This window comes from Saccopteryx leptura, chromosome 3, assembly GCF_036850995.1.
Source record: "Saccopteryx leptura isolate mSacLep1 chromosome 3, mSacLep1_pri_phased_curated, whole genome shotgun sequence".
Lineage (NCBI taxonomy): Eukaryota > Metazoa > Chordata > Mammalia > Chiroptera > Emballonuridae > Saccopteryx > Saccopteryx leptura.
The window spans coordinates 193,696,986-193,720,879 of NC_089505.1; the positions used below are offsets into that span (position 1 = coordinate 193,696,986).

At 45.3% G+C, this 23,894-nt stretch overlaps 1 protein-coding gene and 1 pseudogene across 2 annotated transcripts in view; one reads left to right on the forward strand and one right to left on the reverse strand.

Annotated features, from left to right (window-relative positions):
* The window catches only part of GMPR (guanosine monophosphate reductase), a 60,278-nt gene that overhangs the window by 14,875 nt on the left and 21,509 nt on the right, over nucleotides 1–23,894 (forward strand). The window contains exons 2-6 of one of the 2 annotated variants that reach the window (XM_066377112.1): nucleotides 11–130; nucleotides 3,460–3,543; nucleotides 7,364–7,537; nucleotides 16,664–16,745; nucleotides 20,727–20,833. In XM_066377112.1, the coding sequence (XP_066233209.1) occupies nucleotides 11–130; nucleotides 3,460–3,543; nucleotides 7,364–7,537; nucleotides 16,664–16,745; nucleotides 20,727–20,833 (567 nt within the window). The remainder of the gene's footprint in view (nucleotides 1–10; nucleotides 131–3,459; nucleotides 3,544–7,363; nucleotides 7,538–16,663; nucleotides 16,746–20,726; nucleotides 20,834–23,894) is intronic. The other variant, XM_066377113.1, reaches the window with a different exon arrangement.
* On the reverse strand, nucleotides 1,873–2,457 carry LOC136397770 (PHD finger-like domain-containing protein 5A pseudogene; annotated as a pseudogene).

Genomic DNA, 23,894 nt, shown 5'->3' on the forward strand with positions numbered 1-23,894 from the left:
TTGCCAACAGGTGGATCTCGAACGTACCTTCACATTTCGAAACTCGAAGCAGACCTACTCAGGGATTCCCATCATTGTGGCCAACATGGACACCGTGGGGACATTTGAGATGGCAGTGGTGATGTCACAGGTAGGATGGTGGGCTTTATTTCTCTGCTGCTTGCACTGGATGGGTTGTCCAGAGCCCACCTTGGACTTGTGCAGACACAGGGAGGAGGAGAAAAATGAGACACTTAGGTCCTGGGCTGTGGCCTAGCTGTTGAGTCCTGAGTCTGATTGTTGCTGGAGGCACTTTTTTCTTCTTTCCTTTTCCATCAGAAAAGATGGGTAAAGGCTGGACTTTGCATTCAGTGAGATGGTAGAGCCACACCCATTTCTGCCTTGAAGGTGCCTACGAGAGTTTTGGAAATTTGGAGATACAGAAAGAAGTTGGACATTGTGCCATATTGTAAAGTTAGTCGAGTGCCATAGTACAGAAGAGGGAGAATACTTTTATATGAAAGCAGAATGCTTCATCTGCAGTCTGTGCTATAGCATTTATTACATCATATGGAGAAAACATGTATGGAGCAGGTTCCTTTTATAGATGAGGAAACTGAGGCAGAGAGGGAGAGGAGACGTAATTTGGCCCATGGTGTTCAGACAAGTAGAGACAATCAACATTCAAACCCAAACTGACTCTAGAATAAGGGATTTTTCTCTCTGTTTACACTGACAGGTTACAGTGTAGGTTCAAGGTCCCTTTCAGCCAATTCCTATTCTAATTTCCTATAAATGGAGTAGCTAGTATCACAGCCTTGGGAAAAATAGAAGAAAAGCCTTTTGTATGCAGGACCTTTATCTCACACAACTTTGTCCTATGTGCAGCACACTCTACTGTAGAAGCCAGCATTTGCTTGTGATGTGCACAGGGTGTGTGTTACCTGTTTCTACTGATAATCCTGCTGAGTGAAAAAATAAACCCAATTATATAGTTGAAAGAGCTGCTTGCTGTGGGCCGCAAGGCTAACCTCAGGAGGTGCTGGAAGTCATTATTAGCCAGTGATTAGAAGGAAAAGCTTCAAATAAATTATATACTCAAAAAATGGCATAGGACTGACTCCATGGTCAGTTGTATTACCTGTCAGTCCTCAACCCCTCTCTGCCCCAGCTTTGGGCTTGAGGCTAATAAATTCATTGCTGAAGGAATTTGTATTTTTTCTCTCCGTCTTCTCCGTGTTCTGCTCTGTGATCAGCTGTTGCTACTAATGAATTATGTATTCATGTAAGAGTGGGTGGAATCAGGAAGCAATAAATAGCCTGATTAATTCACATATCAGGTTATTAGTCCATGAGAAATGTACGACTTGTAACGCTCTTCTCATTTTCATGGGGTAGACTCTCCGTTAATGAGACAGTGTACACTGAAATAGTTAACCATGAATAACCATGAACCTTCTATTTCTAGGAGCCACTGAGTCAGTGCAAGCTGATCAAGCCATAGACTTTTAGAATGGGAAGCTGCGGCTGGAGGGCTGGACCAGAGGACTTAGGAGAGAGGCCCCGCGACAGGGGATGGAGCCTGAGCTCTGTAGCCACAGCTGACTCTGAGTCTGGCCTGTGCCCCTTACTGGCCAAGCAGTTGTTAAATTTCTTAATTTCAAACTTTTTAAGTTCCCTTTTTGCTCACAAAGCTAATATTAGGGTACAGCGTTCTGAAAAATAAATGAAATAATGTATGCAAACTGCTTGCGCAAAGTGGGTACTCAGTAAATGCCAGGTTGATAGTCATAGATTTAATATTATGATTTATATAATTTCTTTCCATAGGGATACAACTGCTTGGTGGGTTTAGCTTTTATTTTTTTATTTTTTATTTTTATTTTTTTCTTGAATTCAAGAAAAACCTTGAACTAATCATTTATTCTTTGATACAGTCTACCAGAATACTCTAAAGAATCCTTTTCCATTCCTACCACCTTATCTGGGTGAGAGGAAAGGAAAGGGTGGAAAGGAGCTGGTGTACTGACAGGCGGTTTGGCGATGTTCTGTGCTTCATTCCCTTTCTGTTGGCAGTAGTGGGCCTCTTTTCTGGCAGCTACAGCAGCTTGATGAGGGGAGGAAGAAGCCACCCACCAATCACCTCTTCTTAAAGCCGTATTTTTTGCGTTCATAGAAGAGATTTGTCTTAGAGCTCCCCAAATTGACAATCTTTGGGCAGCCATCTCTATCCTTCTCTTGGGTGGTGCAGTCCTTACAATAATAGGCATCAGAGACTCTGGGGCCTCCACAGATCACACAGCGACCCTGATAGGAGCTGTAGTTACACTCATCACATATGCGTACCAGGGTGCAGGGACGCACATAAGAGTCACAGATCACACACTTGCCATCACATTTTTCACACAATCTTCCGATGGCAACACCAGCCTGCTTGCGGCAAAAGATCAAGTCTGGGTGATGTTTAGCCATAGCTCGCACTCCGGGTTTAGCTTTTAGCAAGAAATGTTTAGGTTGGGAGCACAAGGAAAAGCTTTCAGGTACAAATATTGATCGACTTACGACCTATGCAACTTATGACCATTCGACTTTACGACCACAATCACTAGCCACACTGTTCTGCGTCTGGTAGCACAAGCGTTGCCCAGCTGGGCATACGACAGTGTGGACCAGCTTCCGGCAACACTACCATCTCTGCTTGCACCATTTTAACTGTTATCCCAGACTTGGTACAGCAATTTGTGTTTTGTGTCTTGGATATTTTTCATCAAATCCTTCCCAAGATGTCTACCAAGAGGAAATTGTCTTTGCAAATATTAAACCAGTTGTACTTGTAATGCAGTGTTTTACTTAAACCTGACGAATGTAAAAATAAGAAACAAAATGGTGTAGGATGATACAAATGGCATAAAATGAACAAAGAAAATTATGATATATAACAGTAACGAGAGAAAATTATGGTAAAATATGACTTAAAAGGTTTTTTATAACATCATTTCACAGTACTGTACATGTAGCCTACTCAACTTACGACCAAATCGTGTTATGACCAGTCTGTCAGACCCAATCGTGGTCGTAAGTTGAGCATTAACTGTATATCAGTTGAGGTTCTTTTTGCCTGACTAAGCAGCATTTGCCTTAAGGAGGCTCTTCTTGTGGGCAGGAGACCTGCTCTTGGCCTAATGCAGTTGGTCGCAGGGGGCAGGGCTCAGAAGGCCCCCTTTCCCCTCTCCGGCCTCCTGACAGAACTTTCTAAGTCCTGAATGCAATGTTGTCTGGTCAGGCTAGAATGGAAAACCCCTTTTGTGATTTCACCGGTTTTACTTTGTCTGGTTTTGGCTTCTAGGAGCATATTCAGAGCTAAATAAACGTGACTGGCAGGAATGTCCAATGCTTTTGTATTGTTAGCTCACCCCCGGCCTTACAGAGGAAGGAGGCTCGCTTGACTTCTCATCCTAATGGTGCTGTTTCCTTTCCTAGCACTCCATGTTTACAGCAATTCATAAGCATTACAGCCTGGATGACTGGAAGCTCTTTGCCACTAATCACCCAGACTGCTTGCAGGTATGTCTACTACATTTGTTGCAGATATTAGAAAATCTTTGGGGTTGTCAAAAGGATTTGAATCAGGAGCAGGTAGACACACATACCTGAGAGAGACTTGGGGAAATGTCGTAGTGGTCCCCCAGCCCTTCATTGTTGCCTGGGATTTGCCAGGATACCTGTTCTGCATCCTGTTTTAATAATATTAGGGTTTACTTGCACAGAGAATCTGCTTTCCCTTGAAAGGGGAAGTTATATTATGAGAGCTTGGGGAAGACCTCTGTTTCTTACGAGGGGTAAATCCAGTCTGAACCTTCCTCTTGGATGTAGAAAAAAATCATCGAATTATAGCAAGTTGTTTTGGAGTTGAATAAACAATATGCCCGCTGAGGTGGCTGTAATCAAAAGGCAGAAAGTAACAAATGTTGGCATGGCTGTGGAGAGATCATAACCCTCCTGTGTTACTGCTGGGAATGTAGAATGGTGCAGCTGCTTTGGTAAATGGTTTGGCAGTTTCTCGAATAGGTTAAACGTAAGGCTGACCATATGACTCATCAGTTCCAGTCCTAGGTAGAGGCCCAAGAGAAATAAAAACACGTCCACACAACAACCTGTACAGAGATGTTCATAGCAGCATTATTCATAATAGCCAGAAGGTAGAAACAAGCCAGATATCCATCAACAGATGCATGAAAACTGGTCTATCCACACAGTGGAATATTATTCAACTATAAAAAGGAATGAAGTCCTGATATATGTTACAATGGGATGAACCTTGAAAACATATTTCTGCCTGACCTATGGTGGCGCAGTGAATGAAGCGTCGACCTGGAATGCTGAGGTCGCCTGTTCGGAGCCCTGGGCTTGCCTGGTCAGGGCGCATATGGGAGTTGATGCTTCCTGCTCCTTCCCCTGTTCTATCTCTTTCCTCTCTCTCTCTCTCTCCAATAAAAATGGATAAATAAAATCTTAAAAAAAAAAAAAAAGAAAACATATTTCTAAGTGAAAAAGCCAGACAACAAAAAGGCCACACACGTGATTGTATATATCAAACATCAAGAACAGGCTCACCTGTAGAGACAGAAGGTAGATTAGAGATTGCCTAAGGCTTGAGGGGTTGGAAGGTTTGGAGGGTAAGGCCTGAAAGGTATGAGAGTTTCTTTTTGGGGTGATGAAATGTTCTAAGATTGCTTGTGATGATGGTTGCACCACTCTGAATAGACCAAAAACCATTGAATTGTGGACTTTAAGTGGATGAGTTATAAGGTATGTGATATCTCAGTAGAGCTGTTATCTTTTTTTTTTTTTCAAAAAGGGCAGTTTGCAAATCAATAAAAGTCCCATATAACACACCTTACTTTCTTCCTGGCACGTTGGGTGGTTCTGTATTGGTGCCAGCCGGGGACTCTGCATTAGACGCGCTCCTCTGGGATCAGGTCCCTGCGTGCGACTGCAAAGTGGCTTCATGCTGCACTGGTTGTGAGGTTGCACTGTTTGTTTGTTTGTTTGTTTGTTTTTAATTATACGTGGAGTTTGATTAGTGAGAAGGTAGTTTGGGGATCAAGTCTGGCTCAATAGCAAATCCATCATTTTTGCCACATTGTGTTTAAACAAACTAGACTCTTTTCACCGTCTTCCCCCCGTCTGTGAGGAGCTGGGAAGGCAGTGAACCTGGGGCAATGTATGGTTAGTTGGAACTTTGGTGCTCATGACCAAGTCTGATCATTTGACTAACTGCCAAATTAAAGACTGATTTTTCTGGAAAGGGAAAATGTTAAAAGCTCAGTAGCACTGATAAAAACTAGTCTTGGCTTCCACAAGCCAAACTTGAAACAGACATGAAGGGGGAAGGGGAAAAGATAGCAAAGCTCTTGTGGGAGGGGAAAGAATGTGTGGATTGGGCTGCACAGGTCAGACTGTCAACATGAGGAGTGGAACTGGAGTAAATCCAGGAGACTGGAATAAACATGGATCCTGTTACCATGCAGCTTACACTCAGTATCTGGGTGGTAGCTGCATTGTTGAGATGTTTTTTGAGAATAAGGAGGATATTGAAATATGTCCCTCCTCTGTGGCTTATGGTTTAGAGACACAAGTTCAAATGTTCATATAATAATCTTTTAAAGGTGAGATGCCATGGGCACAATTCTGTGGCTTGGTTTCACTAGGGCATAAATTTCTAAAAACAAAGTCTTTTCCCAAAAGAACACTTTTTAGAGTTGCTGACAGGTGGGTTGGAGGGCACTGGTGGTCTGGAGGTTGGGGGAGAGGGTGCCAGAGAGCAAGATACAGTGGCTTCAGCTGTAAACACAATTGAGTGCATTTGGAAAGGTCATTTCAGGCTCCTTTGTTCTTGTACCTTGGGACACTTGACCCTTTTAATATAGGAACACGGCGATCTGCAGCTCTTTAGGTTATGATTTCCATGTTGCATTGGGAGTAAAAATGAAAATAGAATTTTTATAAGGGGAGTTGAGACTTCTTTCCCTCCTTCCTCCTGATCCCCTAAGTGAGATGCTTGGGGTGATGGCCGCAGCATTGGCATAAGGAGGCCCAAGTTGACTGGCTTTGCCTTCATTTACCTGCCTCTCTTCTATGCTAGGAAGAGGAGAGTTCGCACCAGCAGTTCTGTGATTCAGAATTCCATATAGAAAGCTTGAGAAAAGTAAACAATGCCAAGGACAGGGTTTCCTGAAATACTTAATAAACTGTTTACTAGAAAGATTCTGTGGCTGAGGGCTAGGGTTAAGGATATATGTAATTTAAGGGCAAGAAGGATAGCAGAGGTGAAGTTTAGCTAATTTAATGAATGAATGTTCTTCTTTTTTTTTTTTTTTTTTTTTTCATTTTTCTGAAGCTGGAAACGGGGAGAGACAGTCAGACAGACGACTCCCGCATGCGCCCGACCGGGATCCACCCGGCACGCCCACCATGGGGCGACGCTCTGCCCACCAGGGGGCGATAATCTGCCCATCCTGGGCGTTGCCATGTTGCGACCAGAGCCACTCTAGCGCCTGAGGCAGAGGCCACAGAGCCATCCCCAGCGCCCGGGCCATCTTTGCTCCAATGGAGCCTTGGCTGCGGGAGGGGAAGAGAGAGACAGAGAGGAAAGCGCGGCGGAGGGGTGGAGAAGCAAATGGGCGCTTCTCCTGTGTGCCCTGGCCGGGAATGGAACCCGGGTCCTCTGCACGCTAGGCCAACGCTCTACCGCTGAGCCAACCGGCCAGGGCGAATGAATGTTCTTTATCTCTTGTTAGAAATGAAATTAAGCAAGCCTCATGGAGACAAAATACCTCGGCAAGGCAACTTTAATAACTTCTGCAGAAGGGTGTGCTGCTGCTTTTCAAAGCCAGCCAGCCAATGCACGGGCAGAGGGCAAGTTCTGTTTCTATCTCCATCGCAGGCCCTAGGATGCTGGGTCTTGCTCCAGTGGCTGGAGTGTTGACCGTATAATCTTATTTTTTCCCGATTGGCTAGTTTAAATAGCTGCACCAAGGTGGAAGGGGATATCATTAATTAGGTAAGGAATGATTGGTGACCGGACGAAGGGGTCTGGGAGATTGGTAAACAAGTTAGCTATTTCTCAGTCTATTTCCTGGTCAGAGGAATCTGAATAAAAGGGGGTTGGGAAGTTAGTTGAAGAAAAGAACCTTAGTTAAACATTTCCTTCATCTCTGCTGCTGGATATTTCTTGAGCAGCACTGCTGTGTGGACATGTGATCAGGGTAACCTCAGAGGGACATGGCACTGTCCCCAGAACAGGCAGATTGGATGGAGGCAGATCTGACTTCTGAAAACTCACTGCTCCTGTCTTGCACCTTGTGGTTTATTTTTGGTACAGCATATAGCCGTGAGTTCTGGCAGTGGGAAGAATGATCTGGAAAAAATGAGCAGCATCCTGGAGGCTGTGCCGCAGGTTAAGTTTATTTGCCTGGATGTGGCCAACGGCTATTCGGAGCATTTTGTGGAATTCGTGAAACTTGTCCGTGCCAAATTTCCAGAACACACCATTATGGTAGGTATGGGGAACTTTCTGTAGTTGGGGAAGCAGAGAGACAGTTGTTCAGTGAGTTGGGAGCTCTGTAGAGTCCTCAGAGCTTCTGGTGCCTTCCTATTCGAAGTCTGGTTGAAAAATCACTGGAACAAGCAGAGGCAGCTATGGAAGACCTGAGAGCTAGTCCTCTGTGAAAAACAGAATCCAGATCAACATCATAGTGTTGGCTCCTTATCTTTGTTTAGTATCTTCAGTTTCTTACCAGGTGATATTAAACAAAGAGGTCTGAGTCACTGCTTAACAAAGAGCAAACTTTTTTTTCAAATTATAAGAGAGTTTATTTAGAAAGTTACAAAGGAGGTAGAAGTGGGCCAGTGTTGGGAAACAAGTTACAGAGGCAAAAGAAGGGCCCTTGGAGCTTAGGAGAGGGAAAGGCAGAGGTGGAGAAAGAGGGAAGGCAAAGGTGTGCCCCATGGAGGGAGAGCCAAGGAGCAAAGTTTTAAAAATGAAAAACCCACTGTAACTGGGTTTTAGTGTAACATGCTTATGCCATCTACGCCCCAGTCCCCCTCTGCTGTGAGACTAGAATCGCGATGTAAACATTTCACAGTAGTCAACTATTGCAAATTATTTGGTGCTTGTTTTATCTAGGATCTTTATTCTTGACCTTTTCCTGCCTTTTTTTTTTTTTTTGTAGTTTCCTAATTACTAGTTAGAATATACTTTTGTTATTGGTGGGAAGCATGGATTTTCAGAAAGAGGAACTAGAAACTTTAAGGTTAAATTTGGGCTTTTGGGAAATCTCTTGTAATTATGTGTTTTTACTGGTCTTAATTAACATGGCAATTATTGATTGACCACTAGATAAGCTACCTAACTCTCCTTTTTTTTTTTTTTTTTTTTTTTTTTTTTTTTTTTCATTTTTCTGAAGCTGGAAACAGGGAGAGACAGTCAGACAGACTCCCGCATGCGCCCGACTGGGATCCACCCGGCACGCCCACCATGGGGCGGCGCTCTGCCCACCAGGGGGCGATGCTCTGCCCATCCTGGGCGTCGCCATATTGCGACCAGAGCCACTCTAGCGCCTGGGGCAGAGGCCGAGGAGCCATCCCCAGCGCCCGGGCCATCTTTGCTCCAATGGAGCCTTGGCTGCGGGAGGGGAAGAGAGAGACAGAGAGGAAAGCGCGGCGGAGGGGTGGAGAAGCAAATGGGCGCTTCTCCTGTGTGCCCTGGCCGGGAATCGAACCCGGGTCCTCCGCACGCTAGGCCGACGCTCTACCGCTGAGCCAACCGGCCAGGGCTAACTCTCCTTTTTAAATTTTATGTATCCTCACATTTTATCATTGTCAGGAAGTTGGGAGACAGGAATATTTTTGTTGATGGAGTTAACTCTTCTGTTAAGGATTTCCAAGAAGTTTTAAAATAAATATCTCTGTGTTTTCCAATTACATGACAAGAAAGGGTCAAGAATTGTCTTAAGGTCAGCCAGCTGTACCGTGTCAGAACTTGGGTGGGAAATGGCTAAATGCACTTGACCCTCCATAAGAGTGTTGCCGATGTTGTCGTTTTGTTTTGCTTTTTGATAACAGATTCCATTTACTGAGTGCCTGCTGTGTTCCAGAAGGTTTACGTCTGGTTTTGTCTTTTTTTCTTCTTCTTCTTCACAGCTCTCTGTAAAGAGTAAAAACTGTTGTTCCAAACTTACCACAGATGAGGAATCTTCAGTTCTTATTTTATTCTTACACTCTGGGATTTTTACAAGGCCACAGCAACATTAAGCAGTAAAGCTGGGATTTGAAGTTAGGTTGTTCTGAATTTAAAGGCCAAGGTCTACTCTTGAGGCTTGTTAATGTGCCCTATCCTTTTTAACTTTCATGATAAAGCTCCTTTCTTCCACCAGGCATACCTGTGACCAGTTTTCTCCTTCCCGGTTCTGAGGAGGTTGACCTTGTTTATGCTTGCACTGAAGGGTGATGGGAGGGTGATGACATGACCCTCTATCAAGACCCAAGAGTGGGTAGTCGTGAGGCCCCAACTGGCTCTTAGACCCCCCAACTGTCTGTGGTAACATTTTCTCAGGAAAAAGGGAACAGAAAGCTGGACTGCAGGGAGAGCAGAAGGCCCCTCTCCCCAGCTGGGACCTGGTAGCCCTGAATAGCATTTGATACTAAACATGAATTCTGTGAAACAACAGCTGAATGGTAGAAAGAGCATGACAGATATCATATTTGTTGACTAGGAGAAAAGCCATTTGTTTGAGTCTTTTGTTTAGGAAATAAGGCAGCCCCAGGGTGGCTGTTGACATCTGGGGTGGTGGGATCTAGAGCTTTCCAGAGATTTCCATTTTACCTCCAGTGTTTTAATGGCCCTGGAGATGGATGTAAGAGTTTTAGCAAGGAAAGTTTAGGAATCAGAAATTACATGGATTTAAAGAATCAACTTAGTAGCTCCACTTGCTTTTTTATTTAGTAATTCTTGTATTAAATTGTGCGCTATGACCTGCGCACAGCAAAGCGTATAAAACATGGGTATTTAATGGTCATAAAATGGCAGTCCTTCAGTGTCCCTGTGCTCAGGAGCCACGCCCTGACTTCGGCTCATTCCCTTCCTATGTGTCTCTGGATCCACGGTCTATTGAGGCGTTCCTAAAAAGTGCCATTTAATGTTGCCTGTATTTGAACCGCATATAAACGGTGATCCTATGCCTCTCTTGTATCTTCCTCTGCTCAGGAGCGTGTTGTGAAGCACGCGCGTAGTTTTGTGTGTGCTGTACAGTGCCCCATTGACCCTGGAACAAATCTTTACTACTGTTTCCCAGACCAGCCCTCATCCCTGCCTCTGCTGTGCTGCCTGTTGCCTGTCTGACCGAACAAAAACCATATGTGTGATTTTGATTCATTCACACTGGACAGCTATTGTTGTGTTTGCTGGTATCATTTTTTTCTGTTTGACAATCTCAGGGGAAAGAGGTCAGTGCTCCTGACTAAACAGTCAGGTATTGCATGCTTTAAAAATTCTGCAGCACACCAGTGTGCCTGCTGCTGCAGCTCGCACGCCATTTGACCAGCACTGCACTAACTTCATGCCCCTGAGGTGTGGCTGAGTGAAGCTGAGCCACATTGGACAAGTCACAAGGTTTCTGAATTTTATTTTTCTCACCTCTAGAAAGAAGGTCAGGATGGTAATGGCTAGGGAATTACTGTGGGGTCAGATGTTTTGTAAACAGTGCAGTGTTCACAGCTGTATGTTGATAATTGGGGATGGGATGCGAGGCATTTGTTTTTGTTTTAAGAAGAGGGAGAAAACATACACACCGCTCTTTTAAAAAGCAGGTATTAGCAATCCACTGGAGCTCCAGAACTTCCATTTGTGTGCTCTGAACAGTTGGCCACAAGCTGTAACTCACCGCTGGCCCTGCTGGGGCTGGGGCAAGCTGCATGTCGTGGGGCCCAGAGAGCCTGTGTTCCACCCCTCGGGCAAACACCAGGGACAGGGGGTGCAGGAAGGAAGGGAGCAGGCTGGTAGCATAAGGGAAAGGGGGGATTGTTGCCAGTGCAGAGCCTGGGGGTTGCTCTGGGGAGTGAGGCCGGGCGGGGTTCCTCTGGGCAGCCACCAGCAGTGAGTGCCTCTCAAGCGCCTGCTCGCTGGCCCAGGTTCTGTTGTCATTTTTCTTGTTGGTTCCCCAGCAATAAACAGGAGAATTTGGCAAGGTAGGTGTTTATTCCTAAGCCATTCTTTGCCTGCACTAACCCTTGAAATCTGTGATTCATTTAGAAACCTCCAGTGCTCTTAGCATCCTCGGTTTATGGAAATACAATTTCTCTTATGGCTTTTGGAGGCATTGCAAGGATGCATTACCATTTGTCCAATGTTTCGGAACTGAAAGGTATATAATGTGGTGCTGAGCGTTGTGATTGTACAATCAGGTAACAGAAGGGGTGCTCTGAAATGTTCTTAGCAGAAGCTGGCGATTCCAGTGTCTGGTCGGCATCCAGGGCTTGTCTCCCTTTGCCCAGTGCGCCCCGGAGCTATATGCAGCCTTTTCTTGTTTTTCACCTTGGGCGAGCCTTGCCAATGTAAAGAGGAAGCAGGGAGTCTTAGATGACATTTTTGGCAGAGAAGGGTCCCATAGGGGCTCTGGCTATTGGAGGGATGAAATAAGTGATTACATTCTGGGTGCTATAGAAAAAGGCACGAGCACAGATGAGACACTTTTTTCCTAATAATAACAGATCCTTGAGTAAGGATTATAGCACCAACATGTAATAGTGTGAAACTTAGTCTTCGGTCAAGGGACATTTAAAGGATCACAGAGCCAGGGGTTTGGAGCCAGGCAGCCTGCCCCCAGGCCCTGTGATCTTCCCATTATACACATTGCAGCCAGCCCGTGTGCCAGCTTGGGCTTGTTGGGACACAGAAGTCCCCACATTAGTTCTGAGAAATGCTTTTGTGCTGGTGCCTCTCTCTGGCCTGGTCCTGTAAGGACGTGCATCTGTGACACCTACACTGTTCAGGTCAGTCACTGCTAGGCGGTCCCAGGTAGCCGTGGGCATGACCTTGGCCTTTCCATCTGTAGCCATTGGCTCAGTGGCCTGTCTGCATTCTCTCTCCAGCACCATGCTCTGAGCCACAGGAGAAAGCTCTGCTCTGCACCTTCTCCCAGAGGGGTGCACACTCTCCCGTGGTCCTTGCAGGTATCAGCTGAGGGAGGCCTTAACATAGGTGTGTCTCATGGAAGTTAAGGGATTTGTCATGGCTGACAGCGCGTCTCAGGCTGAGCTCCCTGGTTTTTGTTGTCATCCTCTGCCGTGAACTGGGACTGGGGTAGAAGCCATGAGGGCCTCAGAGATTCAGGTGATGTTTGTTTCCGAGAGTCACATAGTAAATAGGTTAATGTGCCATAAACGGTGGTCGTCGCCTTGCTAGCCTTTCCTCTTCCCTGGTTCCTACAAGCAGGTGTTGTTTTCTATGTGCTTGGCACGGCACTTGGCATTAGGTTCCATCGTTTGACCTCAGTCTTTACTGAACTATTTTGCCCTAGATACCCAGGTCTAAGGAAAAAACGGGAAAATTGGGGCAAAACAGTTTGCGTTTTGGATTTTGCCCAGAGGACTTGTTTTAAATGGTATAAATGTACATGAAAAGTTAGTGTTGTTGCTTTTATGTCTCTTCCTGAGGTCCTCACCCTTCTTAAATGGAGCAGCAGTCCTTGCTGACAGGGCACAGCCTCCCTGGGAGAAGGTTGCCCTCCAGCCCTCACCCTGATACTAACCTAAGCCCTAGCTCTATCCTAACCCTGATCCTGACCCTGACACAAATCTAGCTCTAGCCCAATTCCTAAACCTAAACTGACACCTGGCACTAGCCCTGGCCCTACACCTGACACTAAACTTAAGCCTAACCTTAACCCTAACCCTGAATTAATCCCTAGCCCTAACCGGAATTCTAACCCAAGTCCTAGCCCTGTCTTAGCCCTAGCATTAACCAAAACCTTAATCCTCGCCCTGAACCCGCAGAGCCCTAGAGGGCCCCAGAGGACCCCAGAGCCCTGGCTGGCTTTGGTGCCAGATAAAGGTCTGTAGATTCCATTCCGTTTTGTGGTGGCTGCCCCAAAAATGATTGTTTGTGAGCTACTGGAGGGACAGCCGGACGTGCTGCTGGGTGCTGCTGTGTGGGAACCCATCCTGACAGTCCATATCCACTGCTCACACACGGTGCTTCAGGCCAAGATAAGCAGGCTCCTCACTAACCGGCCTGGTCCACGCCCCCTCCCAGCCCACCACAGCCCAGGCAGGGGTGTCCTCAGCCTGCCGGGAACTCTTTCTTACGTGTTATTTCTTCCCTTGATTTCAAACTTGAATAAACAGCTTTTTGTTTCTTCAAGTAGAAACTCACTCATCCTCCCCCCCGTCACCAGTGTTCCCGTTGTGCTGTTCCCATATTTGAGGCATGTCAGAAGCAGTTGGGTTTCCTGCCCAGCAGTGTTCTCTGGTGACCGCGTCCTAACCTCTGTGAGGGAGCCGCGCAGGTAGCCGAGGGGGACGGGCACACCTGTGCCAGCCTCAGTGGGTTGCCGAAACAGGATCACCGTCCTCCCTGCTTTTATTTATTTATTTATTTTAATTTTTTTAAAAAATAATTTTATTTTTAATGGGGCGACATCAATAAATCAGGATACATATATTCAAAGATAACAACTCCAGGTTATCTTGTCGTTCACTTATGTTGCATACCCATCACCCAAAGTCAGATTGTCCTCTGTCACCTTCTATCTAGTTTTCTTTGTGCTCCCTGCTTTTAAACTCTGACTGTGTGTGGTTGTACCTGGCTCATCCAGCCTGAGCTGACTTGAATTCTTTTTTTTAATGGAAAGTTGGCTCTTTGAAATAAAATGATTTGTAGGCAGCACCAAACTTGGGGCAGGGGGGGAATCCACACTGAAATTGAAACTTTGTGGGGAGCTTAAAGTAGTTTCTTTTTTTTTTTTTTTTTCCATTTTTCTGAAGCAGGAAACAGGGAGAGATAGTCAGACAGACTCCCGCATGCGCCTGACCGGGATCCACCCGGCATGCCCACCAGGGGCGATGCTCTGCCCATCCTGGGCGACGCCATGTTGCGACCAGAGCCACTCTAGCGCCTGAGGCAAAGGCCACAGAGCCATCCACAGAGCCATCCCCAGCGCCCGGGCCATCTTTGCTCCAATGGAGCCTTGGCTGCGGGAGGGGAAGAGAGAGACAGAGAGGAAAGCGCGGCGGAGGGGTGGAGAAGCAAATGGGCGCTTCTCCTGTGTGCCCTGGCCGGGAATCGAACCCGGGTCCTCCGCACGCTAGGCTGACGCTCTACCGCTGAGCCAACCGGCCAGGGCAAGTAGTTTCTTTTTTTTTATTTATTTATTTATTTTCTTTTCTGAATTTATTTTTGTCTTATTTTTAAAACTTTAAAAATTTATTTTTTTAGCAGGTCAACCAATGAGGAAGAACAACCAAGTTCCTATTCAGTTCTTTCTTGGGAATAGAGTTCATGCTGGTCCTTGTGCTAAAACAAACAGACAAACAAAACACCAAAAACCAAAAAAATCATTTAATAAAAGTAATACAGTTTCTACTATAAAATCCAGGACATTTTAAGGGGAAATAAAATAAAAAATTAGATTATTCCTTCACCTACACATAATCTGTTAGCATTTTAGTGTGTATTTTTATATACATATATACTTGTGTGTGTGTGTTTTTTAACAAAATGGAGATTTTACAATTTCTTTCGTCTCCCCTAAATTATACGGAAAGCATTTAAGGATTTTCCTGGGCCATTAAAACCAAGCTTAAAAGCATTACTTGGATGGGCGTGAGATTGTTGAGCCCTTCCCATTTTGGGGAATATATTTGCAGTTTGCATCATTATAAATAACATCCTTGTAGTTAACCCTTTGACCTCATCTCTGTTTATTTCCTTGGGAGAGAATTCCAAAAGTAAACTTGCTGGGTATATTCCTAGGTGGATATATTGCTTTTTGAGACAGCTTGTACTAAAATAGACATTCTACCAGCAGAAAGAGTTTCTGTTTTCTCTTTCGTATTTTATATGTATAATCACTGGTTATTTATTCAATGAAAGTAGTACCTCACTGGTATCATAATTTAAAATTGATTTTTAGTGAGGTTCAATAGTTTACTGTTTATTGGCCAATTTTATTTCTTTCATTAGGTTGTTCATGGCTTTTGGTAGTTAAGTTACTCAATGAGGTGTTTGCATTTCTCTTATAAATTTGGGAGGAGAGCTTCTATAATGTTAGGGACTCATTGTAAAAATTGCAGGCATTTTTTCTTCCAGTCTGTTTTGCCTCTTAGTTTTGTTGATTGTATGTATGAGTTTGTGTGTTTTACATGTACACAAACTTTTTATTTTCGGGTAGATAGATTTGTGTTTGCCCCCCCCCCCCCCCTTTATGCTTATTACAAGTATTCAAGGTTTCTTCTAAGTCTGGGAGGATAAAACTTTCAGTTTAACTCTAATCCACCTAAAGGTTATTTTAGTGCAAAGTATGAGTAATCGATACCTGTTCCCTCAAGATACCTTTCCCAGCTTGGTTTGTTGAAATATTTTTCCTTTCCTCACTGACCTGTAAGGCCACCTTTATCATGTACTATGTTTTGATACGTTCTCGCCTTCTTTCTGGACCATCTCTCAGTTTTGATTGTCAGATGCTATTTGAATTAAAGCAGCTTTGAGCTCTCCTTTTCGCCCTTTCCCAAGATCCTTTTATACGAAGTTAAAAGTCATTTTGTCTAGATTAAAAAATAAAAATTCCCTCTGGGAATCAATTCAGTTAAAAGACAGTGGGCTTCAATGAAAAATAAAATAAAAAAGAATAAGTAGGGATGCATTTCCCAACATAAGGCTTTGCACAGTTGTGAAAATCCAGGCTGGCATCTCGCCAAGTCTCCTGTGCACCAGCTGGAGAATCCACAGGGCAGTAAGTTGTAATAAAAAGGGCTATTTTTAAGCTCCCAGGCTCCTATAGTGAAAGAACTTGTGCTATTTCCAACCCAGAGGCATCCTGGTGGTTAGATTCTGCCACTTTCTGGCTTAGGTGTATTTCCTTAGGGTCACAGCTTTGCATTCTGCAAACAGAGCAGGGTTCAGTGCTGTTGGTTCATGAGGACTCATCTACACTTTATGGCTAGATGGGAACTTCTGACCCTGGGGCAGGATACCCAGGTATCTTCCTGACTGTGAGATGACCAGTTGTTTCTTAATTCTGGCCCCTGGGGCTCTAAAAAGGTTCTTCAAGGTTTTACAATGTGTGAAGCATTTCACGCCCAACAGTAAAGATTTTAATCAGCTGAAAAAGTGTTGCTTACTTAGTTTATGTGTGTGGGTTCTCTGTAAGATTTTATTTTGTCCATTGCTGAACTATTCAAAAAGTTCTGACCTAAAGTCCTAGAGTTGTAAAGGTCCTAGAGTTCTAAAATCATGGAGTTCTGTACCTTACCTAAATTTAGTCTCCAGGGGTCAGCTTCTGTGGTTCCCCAGCTGCCTGGTGGCTTCAGGACATGCTCATCTTGGTGTCCAGGTATGGCATTTCTTATTCATCTTTGTACCACCAGGGTTCGTTCATGATCGAGAGCTGTATTCTTTCTGTCTCAGGCAGGGAATGTGGTGACGGGAGAGATGGTGGAAGAACTGATTCTTTCTGGAGCAGACATAATCAAAGTGGGAGTTGGACCAGGTAAGACTGGCAGGGAGAACAGCAGAGGGTGTGTGTGGAGAGGAATGGGGTCTGGAGCTTATGGGCACTGGAGATGGCCAGAAAGGAGCCCACAAGTGACCCATCCACAGGTTCAAAGGCCATTTCTTTTGAAATTCTCACTGAGCTTCTTATCAGTAATGCCATTGAGTTGCTATCTGATGCCCCCAGGGAACTTGTAAATGAACTTGGACATAGATAGAAAGTGAGGTCCAGGTTTCAGAAGTAACTGTGGAAGAGAGAAATGCAGACTTCATTAATGACCATGTATACCTTGAAGAGGAAGATGAGGGGTGAAGAATCCATGGGACAGTTTCTGTGAGTATTTGAAGGACCCCAAACATTGCAGACAGGCGTGCAGCCTTGAGTCTGCATTTGAACTTGACCCATGGCCCAGATGGTTATCACCTTTGGCTCCTCACCTGATGCACACCCGTCTTAGGTTTTGCCCACATCCTCTTGGGCAGTGGTTCTCAACCTTTCTAATGCCGTGACCCCGCAATACAGTTCCTCATGTTGCGGTGACCTCAAACCAAAAAATAATTTTGGTGGCTACTACATAACTGTAATTTTGCTACAGTTATGATTCGGAATGTAAATACCTGATATGCATTATGTATTTTCCTATGGCTTTAGGCGACCCTGCTGGGGTCGCGACCCACAGGTTGAGAACCGCTGCTCTTGGGCATTCTCTCCTAGGATAGCTCATTGGCATCTTGAGAGAGGGGACTAGGCGTAGCCTTTCTGTCCCTCTCCTCGTGTCTCTGTTTTGTCCTGGGCCAGTTGGTGTTTGCCATTCCTTTGGCCGCACCTGCCCACGAGCCTCCATGTGCTTTAATTCTTCCTTCACATTCAGTACTAACCAGACACTGAAATGGGAGAAAGGAAAAAATATACACATTTTCAGTTGGAAATAAAACACAGCAAAGACATAAAGAAATATTGCTTACCTGAAAGACATCACCAGAAAGAAAGCAAATTGTAAATTATCAGAAGAGTGAAGGGAAGCGCTGCTGGGAGGAGACACTGCTGTGCTGTGCGCTGGTCACTCTGAGGGAGAGGGACGCCTGCCTGGCAGAGAGGAGCCCTGTGGGCGCGTCCAAGCACCTGAGCTTTTAACACACAGGGAGACTGTCAAGATGGGGCTTTTATATTGCCTTTCACCTAAGCCAATTTGTAACACACTCAGAGCAACAGGAAAGACAGCTCTGGTTTTCACTGAGGGTCTGGTTTCACTGTGGTTGAAAAGTCGAAGAAAGGATAAGGCCGAACAAACAGGCTAGTAATAGACTAGGAGGACTGACTCTCTTTTCCAAAGGCAGGGGCACTCACCACTTCCCTGTTTCATCAGAAATATGTGCTCGTGTCTCTGGCGGCCACGGTGCAGGGTGGGGGGTAGAGGACACGGGTGGGAGCCATCATCTAGGCCCTCCAGGAGCTGCTCTGCATGGAACCTGAGCACGCAGCTGTGGTCAGATTTGTCATGCACAGCCCTGTGTGTATGTGTGTATAGATTCTGTTTTCCCTGAGAACTGACTGTCCTCCCACTGTCCCTGTGTGACCCCAAGGCTGTCTGTTTAGAACAGACATGACTGAAGAGAGGAAGAGGCTCCCTTGGAGCCTGATATATTAGAGCCGCTTCTTGGAACTGATTGGAGAGTATGTTGACGTTAACAAATTCTTCAGAGTAAAAATACTGAATATTGTATATCTAAATGACAGCATTAAAAAAAGGTTCATTATTGAGCAACTCCCAGGAACTGGAAAAAAGCATAAATAAGGGGGTACCATGCCCCCATTAATGGGTGAAAATATGTACCCAGTTTCTCCTTTCAGCCTGGGGGTTAATCAAGAACACTCCCACGATGACGGTCAGGGAAGGAGCCCTCCTGGGGCGCTGTCCGGAGTGCACCTGTGGCCTGCCAACTCAGACCCCCATGTAGATGCCGTCCTCAGAGCAGACTTGGAAGCTAGAGGTGTAGAGGGGAAACTGATTTAGGAGGTTTTCACTGCTCTGATTGAGTAAAAGACTGAGGTCTCCGAGGAGGTGCATGGAGTGTCTACATCAAAATGTACAACTCTAACCTTAACTAAATTAAAAAAAATTCATGGTAAAGATTGTAATATATTTTTAAAACCATTCCCATACCTGTCCCTCACCTGTGCTGACCTCCAGCCACTGCAGCTGAGCTCCTGCCTTCCCCTGAGGATCTAGCAATTGAGTGGGAGGCAGGGAGCGCCACTTCTGACCCAGAACCAGAACTTCTCAAGTTCTGAATCTGCCTCACACACAGTGCATGTGTGGAACAGAGGGTGGGGAGAGACATCTGTTGGCTCCAGGACTGTGAGTGACATGTCAGGATGGACATAGAGGTGGATCCTGCCCTGCAATGGGATGGATGCAGGAGAAGGCGGTCCCCCATCCTGTGTTCCTGGGGAAGCCAGGCCTGGGCATATAGACATGGTCTGTTTAACCTGTCCCTAAAGACACCTAGGAGACGTGTGGGAAGCTGTGAAGCCACTGGCGGTGGTGGGGAGCAGGAGAGGAGGCTGGGGCTTTGAGCACCTTAACCCCAGTTCTGGTGAGCACAAGATGAGTTCAGGCCCAGTTTCCAATAATGGGGCTTCTGAGTGCCCCATTATTGACACCACAGGACAACCAGGAGGGACTGATTGAGTGGTGAAGCAGTAGAGACAGGGATGGGGGTGACTCATTTGTTCTCTCAGTGACTATTTCTAGCATCCTATGTACAGGCCTCTTTTCTCAGCCAGGAACACCCATGGCGCTTACTATCCAGCAGAGAAAACAGGTCCTTGGTTCTTGCACAAATAATGATTTAAATGCCTCTCTTTGAAGTGGGTGCTGTGAAGAACAACTTTCCTGAGGCAGTGCCAGTTAAGAGGAAGCCTGAAAGATGAGAAAGGGTTGGCAGGAGCAGGGCTTGGCACAGAGGGCAGTGTTTGGATAGAGAGAACATCGTGTACAGATTCCCAGAGGTGGGAAGAAACTCGCTGTGCAGGAGGCACTGGGAGGTCGGCGTGGCTGGAGTGTGGTTAGCGGCAGGGGGAGCGGATGGGAGAGGAGGGTGGACATGTTTTGGGTGATCTTGGAGCAGGGCTGCCCACTTGCTGGGAGTGACAGCAGGTCTTGAGCAAGGAGATGTGCTGGCGATACTGGTGCTCTGACATGACTTGGCTAGGACCTAACTGGGATAGTGCAGGTGGCCAGCCAGGACTGGAGTTGACTGTGGGGAAGACAGAGGTCAAGATGGAGGCATCTCATTTGCTGGTGTGGGTCCTGAGATAGAGGCTCACCTCTGAGTCCAGGCTGGACGGGGACTCTGGGCAGGGTTGGAAGTGGCCTGTGAGATCACAAACAACAGGCTGAAGCATTGTGAGGACAAAGGTGAGTGAGAGTGGAGGTACAGGAATAGGGTTAGTGCTGGGTCCCGGGCCAAGGGATTGTGGCATTGAGTTTCCACCTCATCCCTGTGAGGTCATTTCAGAGGTGAGACCCTGAGGCATAGAGAAGTTAGTAATTTGACAAAAGCTGAAGGTCAGGAAGACTGGAGGCTGTCCCTGGAAGTACAGTGTGATTGTGTGGGACAGTGAAGGAAGGTGGAAAGGAATGGATGGGAGTTTAAATGTGGAGGGTCAGTGCTCGACCATTAGGGGGAGCCTATATGGGAGCGGGAGTGTGATGGTGGCAGGTTATATGGTGGAACATGTTTTAGACGTGAGCAGGTGACGGTGAGGAGGACCTGACTGGCTGGCTGGCTTGCTGGTGTGGTTATAACCACCCCCATGGAGCCGCTGGGAAGCCCCACCCATCCCTCGCACCTCTCCTCTGCCATGCGTGGTTCACCCACAGTGGTTGGGGCAGGGCTGTGTGACAGTGATGGAGACTTATTTTCTGTCCCATTCTGCCCATTCATTAACCATCTCTCCCCCTCCTCCTTCCAGGTTCTGTGTGCATGACCCGCACCAAGACAGGGGTGGGCTACCCCCAGCTGAGCGCCGTGATCGAGTGCGCGGACTCTGCCCATGGCCTGAAGGGGCACATCATCTCTGTGAGTCTCCAGGCAGAGTCTCTGGGGGAGGGTTGTGGGGGGTTTCAGGGTTGGAGGGCCCTGCTTTCAGTTGCCATTCAGCCAGTGGCAGCCTCTGGGCTTGGAAATGAGCGGGCACTGGGGTCACAGCAGGGATGCAGGCCCTGTTGCCCACGTACTCTGCAGTGAGTGAGACGGGCACATCAGTCAATAAGAACTCTAGGCAGTGACAACTCTGAGTGCTAGGGAGCGTGATGGGGGACATGGAAGGAACGTTGAGAAAATGAGAGGATCACCCCAACTGGAGTCTTAAACTAGAGAGATATATTGTCTGGCAGTATCGGAGGCCAGAAGTCCAAGATCAAGGTGTCAGCAGGGTCATGAATGCTCCGGGGAAGGCTCTGTCCCTGGCCACTGGAGCTTCTAACAGTCCCTGGCTTTTGGCACCGTTCTTCCAATTTTCATATGCTGTCCTCCCTGTGTGCATGTCTGTCTCGCATCCACATGTCTCCTTTTTATAAGAATATCAGTCATATTGGATTAGAGGATGATCTCATCTTAGGTAGTCACATCTGCAGCGCTGTCAGATGCTACCAAAGGGTCTCTAGTTACCGTCGGAGAGCAGATTCAGCGGCATGTTGGCTGAAGTTAGGGTTTTGAAGGTTGAGACTTATGTGGGGAAAAAGGTGAGGAGAGTCAGAGACAGGATTGAACAACACTTTTTAAATTTTTCTTATTAATTTATTGTGTTTACATAGATTCTAATGTCACCGTGTTCATCCCCCCTGTTCCCCTTCCTGTAAAGCCCTCCCCCCTTCCCTCCAGGATTTGCTTTTCTGCTCTCATCCCATCCTATCACCCTCTCATCCCCTTTCCCTCTGTCCGCTTTCCTTCTGGATCCTTTGATCTCGCCTCTGTCTCTATTCCGCTCCTCATGTTCGTCGGATTCCTCATTTGAGTGAGGTTATATGTTATTTTTTTTTCTCTGCCTGGCTTATTTCACTCAACATAATAGTTTCCAGTTCCATCCATGTTGTCGCAAAGAATATTTCCTTCTTTTTCGTGGCCCCATAGTATTCCACTGTGTATATGTACCACTGCTTTTTTTTTTTTTTAATTTTTATTTTATTTATTCATTTTAGAGAGGAGAGAGAGAGAGAGAGATAGAGACAGAGAGACAGAGAGACAGGGGAGAGGAGCTGGAAGCATCAACTCCCATATGTGCCTTGACTAGGCAAGCCCAGGGTTTCAAACCGGAGACCTCAGCATTTCCAAGTTGACGCTTTATCCACTGCGCCACCACAGGTCAGGCTTTACCACTGCTTTTTAATCCACTTGTCCACTGATATACACGTGGGCTGTTTCCAGATCTTTGCTATTGTGAACAATGCTGCCATAAACATGGGGGTGCATTTCTTCTTTTCAAACTGTGCTATGGTGTTCTAGGGATATATTCCTAAAAGTGGGATGGCTGGGTCAAAAGGCAGTTCGATTTTTAATTTCTTGAGGAATCTCCATACTGTTTTCCACAGTGACTGCACCAGTCTGCATTCCCACCAGCAGTGCAGGAGGGTTCCCTTTTCTCCACATCCTCGCCAGCACTTACTCTGAGTTGTTTTGTTGATGAGCACCATTCTGACTGGTATGAGGTGATATCTCATTGTGGTTTTAATTTGCATTTTTCTAATGATTAGTGATGTTGAGCATTTTTTCATATGCCTATTGGCCATCTGTGTGTCCTCTTTGGAGAAGTGTCTATTCATTTCTTCTGCCCATTTTTTGATTGGACTGTTTATCTTGCTAGTGTTGAGTTTTACAAGTTCTTTATAAATTTTGGTTATTAATCCCTTATCAGATGTATTGTCGAATATGTTCTCCCATTGTGTGGTTTGCCTTTTTATTTTGTTCATATTGTCTTTAGCTGTGCAAAAGCTTTTTAGTTGGATATAGTCCCATTTGTTCATCCTGTCCTTTATTTCTCTTGTGCATGGAGATAAATCAGCAAATATATTGCTGTGAGAGATGTCGGAGAGCTTACTGCCTATGTTTTTCTCTAGGATGCTTATGGTTTCATGATTTACATTTAAGTCTTTTATCCATTTTGAGGGTTTTTTTTTGTGAGTGGTGTGAGTTGGTGGTCTAGTGTCATTTTTTTGCAGGTAGCTGTCCAATTTTTCCAACACCATTTGTTAAAGAGGCTATCCTTACCCCATTGTATGCTGTCACCATCTTTGTCAAATATCAATTGTTCATAAAGGTGTGGGTTTATTTCTGGGTTCTGGGTTCTGTTCCATTGATCTATATGCCTGTTCTTATGCCAGTACCAGGCTGTTTTGAGTACAATGGCCTTGTAGTATAACTTGATATCAGGAAGTGTGATACCTCCCACTTTATTCTTCCTTTTCAAGATTGCTGAGGCTATTCGTGTTCTTTTTTGGTTCCATATGAATTTTTGTAATATTTGTTTTATATCTTTGAAGTATGTTCTTGGTATTTTAATTGGTATTGCATCGAATTTGTAAATTTCTTTGGGTAATATGGACATTTTAATGATGTTTATTCTTTCTAACCATGAACCAGATACTTGTTTGTATCTTTCTTGATTTCTTTTATCAGTGTTTTATAATTTTCTGAGTACAAGTCTTTAATCTCCTTGGCTAAATTTACTCTCTAGGTATTTTATTTTTTTTGTTGCAATAGTGAAGGGGATTGTTTTTTTAATTTCTCTTTCAGACAGATCATTGTTGGTGTATACAAATGCCTCTGATTTCTTAGTATTAATTTTATATCCTGCCACCTTGCTCAATTAATTTATCAGGTCCAGTAGTTTTTTGACTGAGACTTCAGGGTTTTCTAGGTACAGTATCATATTATCAGCAAATAATGATAGTTTTACTTCTTCTTTTCCGATTTGGATGCCTTTATTTCTTCTTCTTGTCTGATTGCTGTGGCTAGGACTTCCAGAACTATATCGAATAAGAGTGTTGAAAGGGGGCACCCCTGCCTTGTTCCTGATCTTAAGGGGATTGCTTTTAACTTTTGCCCATTGAGTATGATGTTGGCTGTGGGCCTGTCATAGATG